The 3,861-nt window shown below is 46.3% G+C and overlaps 1 protein-coding gene across 1 annotated transcript in view; it reads left to right on the plus strand.

Moving 5' to 3' along the window:
* Window positions 1–2,159: 2,159 nt before the first annotated feature.
* The window catches only part of LOC306787157 (keratin, type I cytoskeletal 13-like), a 2,754-nt gene continuing 1,052 nt past the window's right edge, over window positions 2,160–3,861 (plus strand). The window contains exons 1-4 of the mRNA XM_079282223.1: window positions 2,160–2,687; window positions 3,087–3,169; window positions 3,250–3,568; window positions 3,669–3,794. Coding sequence (XP_079138349.1) covers window positions 2,202–2,687; window positions 3,087–3,169; window positions 3,250–3,568; window positions 3,669–3,794 — 1,014 coding nt within the window. The 5' untranslated portion in view covers window positions 2,160–2,201. The remainder of the gene's footprint in view (window positions 2,688–3,086; window positions 3,170–3,249; window positions 3,569–3,668; window positions 3,795–3,861) is intronic.

A 3,861-nucleotide genomic window follows, 5' to 3' on the forward strand; every position in this document is an offset into this window, starting at 1 on the left:
TAACCATCGGACCACGACAGTCTGCCTCCATGTTTTTTTTGTTCTTCTGAGTTTCTGACATTTTTGTCCTATAAACACTCAATGTTTAGTTTAGTTTATTTATTTTGCACAATTTAAACAATAGACAATAAAACATAACAGATATTAATATGATCACAGATCAGGAAGAGGCAGAAAGCCAACTGGACTTATTTGAAGAATCCACCTATATAATATTAAAATATGACAATATTACAGAGAACATAAAATAAACATGCATAAGATATGACGCCGTAAAATATAACTGTTGGGGCGTTACTACCGTTAAAACACTTAAAATAAGTAAAGATTTAAGTCTGAGTGCAGCTGATTACTTTCTGTGTCAAGATGCATCATATTGTTATAAAATGAATTATGTGTTATTATTTGTTCATTGAAAACTGAGCCGTCCTTTACTTTTCTGGTTTTAGACACTGGACTTTCCCTCCTTTCAAAGCTGAATAACTCCAGTTCATACGCCTCTTAAACAAACATGCTGCTGTTTGTGTAGAATGAAGTGGGTGTTGTACATTCCTGTCAGTTCCCCTGCAGCCTGAGAGCTGCTCACGGTGGGAACGAGCCTGCAGCAGAATACCAGCGGTCACGCCCGCCGACAGCCGTTCCTCATCAACTGCAGAGAATCTACTCATGCATCTGCCCAGTTTGTAATAACTTGCAATAGTGGAAGTCAAACTACTGAATTAAAAGTTTGTCTACATGAATATTTTGGGGGAGAAGTTGACTAGAACTCCCAAGGTGCATTTCTGCAAAACTGAGGAGTTTCTCTGCAGCTTAAAGCGTTTCACTCTGAAAGGAGCTGATTGAATTCAGCAGCTCTGGAGCTTCGTTTCATCAGCAGACGTTCAGGAACATCGCTAACAGAACAGAATGGAGAACCAGCGGCCTGCTGCATTCATTAGCCGTTAGCTACATGACCTCCAGTAGCGCCGTTAGCTCGTTTGTGTTAGCAGTCGCTACAGGATGACAGGGTTCACTGGTTCTTGATGTGAACCGGAATATAGAAGAAACTCTACATATAAATGTATATCAATAATAACCACGCTGTAGGCTGTATTTACGCCGAGGTGAGGTTATTTTGAGTGTTGATGGAGCAGCTCCAATGTTAGCTTAGCATAACACCGATCGATCCGAGCTTCATCCAGAAAACAAATGTTTTTAAAGTAGTTTGCTTGTCGTCTTACACAGAACTGACAGAACGTGAACTCACATTCTTTACAGATCTGCATTGTTATCGAGTCGTTTCTGCATCATTTTGATCAGTTTATTGCAAATAAATCACAGTTAAATAATAAATATGTTTGTTCTGGGTTCATAGACCATCTTAAGACCAGAGGGGCGTTTACTGACCTGTTTCATATCAGAGAAGTTCAACACACATTATTTCACATATGTACATCAGCTGAGGATCAAAATGTCTTTTAGTTGTATGAAACCTTTTAATATCTAATTCTGCAGTTTATAACAAAATAATCCAAATTGCTATTGATTTATTCTTCATTGTTCTTTATTTATATTATTTATCCACCTCATTCTGTGAATTCAATTTATTATTAATATTATTTTAATTATTTTTGTCATTATTTTATCATTATGATTATTATTGGCATTTTTTTAAATGAATAATTAAAGATAATGAAGTAACATTACAAGAAGTCTTCCGAAGCTGCATCTTCTCGGTAAAGCTTGAACCTGGTGATGATTTAGTTTGTTCTTGTTCCATTAAAACACTTTCAGTGCAATAAACTGTGTGAAGAGCAACAGCAGCACCATGTTTGTTCCGTTGCTCTCAGTCTTTGTGCTGAAACTAACCAGTCAGTCCTGTTTCTCTGCTGCCAACAATGTGTCAAGAAAACTCGTTCAATCGTTCAGAACAGATTTGAGGTTGATGGTTGAGCTTAAAGATCAACGTGTCAGGACTCGCCCTGCAGCTCGGCATGTAGCAGGTGATGGGAGGACTCTAACACACCTGGTAACCTTTCAGCTGAATTAAAAAAGAAAAGGTGCCTCCCTTCCCCTCCCCCTCCCCCTCCCCTCCTCCTCCTCCTCCTCCCCTCCTCCTCCCCTCCTCCAACAGCATAAATAAAATGAGCCTCTCTCTTCCCTCCTCACTCTCTCTTCTCTCTGGCTGAAGCAGACAGTGATCCTCCTCATCAACACTCAACATGTTCAACACCAGGAGCTCCATGGGAGGTGGAATGTACAGCGGCTCAATGGGAGGTCGAGCGTCCAGCAGCTCCATGTACGGTGGAGCAGGAGGCTCCTCCGTTAAGATCTCCAGCAGCTCCTCTCAGTATGGCAGCGGCGGCGGCGGCGGCTACGGCGGCGGCGGCGGCTACAGCGGCGGCGGCGGCGGCTACAGCGGCGGCGGCAGCAGCTACGGCTTCAGCTCTGGTGGAGGTTCTGGGTTTGGCTTCGGCGCTGGTGGCGGTGGCGGCGGCGGCGGCGGCATCGACATCTCCGTCAGCGAGAAGGCCACCATGCAGAACCTGAACGACCGGCTGGCCACCTACCTGGACAAGGTCCGCAAGCTGGAGATGGCCAACGGGGAGCTGGAGCTGAAGATCAGGCAGTTCCTGGAGAGCAAGACGTCGCCGTCCTCCAGAGACTACAGTGCCTACTACGTCACCATCGCAGAGCTGCAGCAAAAGGTAGGCTTCACCTGGCGGGGTCATGTGACCCCACAACAGGAAGTGCTGCACGTTGTCATCCAGTGGGAAGTGAAACATGAACACTGGGATTCAACTTGAATCTGACTCAGAAACCAAAATCAGCTTTAAAGCTGTTAACCGTCTCGTGATACAGTTGAAGTGGTACTACTAGTACTAGTAGTAGTAGTACAAGTACACAGGGTGTGACATCATGCAATTAGTGTAACGAGACGCAACAAATGACAGCCGACCTTTTCTCTTATTGTGTGAACTCTTTAAGTTGAGTTCAAATTACATTTCTTTCTGTAAAAAAAGTCTGAAAGTGAAAGCGAGACATTTACATGATCAGATAGTTTCCCGTCATGACAACTTTAAAAGAGAACCTTTTTTATCTCCCAGATCCAGGGTGCCACCAAAATCAACGGCGGCATCTACCTGTCCATCGACAACGCCAAGCTGGCCACTGACGACTTCAGGCTCAAGTCAGTGAACACATTCATGAAATCTAAAGTTTCCTTTTGGTCGCTCAGGAACTGAACCCTCTGTTTCGATCCTGCCGCAGGTACGAGAACGAGCTGGCCATGCGTCAGTCGGTGGAGGCCGACATCGCCGGTCTGAGGAGGGTCCTGGACGAGCTGACCCTGAGCCGGACCGACCTGGAGATGCAGATCGAGGGCCTGAAGGAGGAGCTGATCTTCCTCAAGAAGAACCACGAGGAGGAGCTGCTGTCCATGCGCGACCAGATGAGCGGCCAGGTGAACGTGGAGGTGGACGGCGGTACTCAGCAGGACCTCTCCAAGGTCATCGCCGATGTCCGGGAAGAGTACGAGGCCAACGCCATCAAGAGCGCCAAAGAGCTGGACGGCTGGTTCAAGACCAAGGTAAGACCTGAGCCGCCTCGTCAGTGGAAACATCTCGGCAGATATTATGGGATGGACGGGTGGTGACACGCTCGGTGCTTTGTGTCCTCTCCCTACGCAGTCAGAAGCACTGAGCCAGGAAGTCGCTATCAGCACCGAAGTCATCCAGACGTCCAAATCAGAGCTCACGGACCTGAAGCGGACTCTGCAGGGCCTGGAGATCGAGCTGCAGTCTCAGCTCAGCATGGTGAGTCTCTGTCTGTCTGTCTGTCTGTCTGTCTGTCTGTCTGTCTCTCTCTCTCTCTCTCTCTCTC

This window comes from Melanostigma gelatinosum (assembly GCF_949748355.1).
Source record: "Melanostigma gelatinosum genome assembly, chromosome: 13".
Lineage (NCBI taxonomy): Eukaryota > Metazoa > Chordata > Actinopteri > Perciformes > Zoarcidae > Melanostigma > Melanostigma gelatinosum.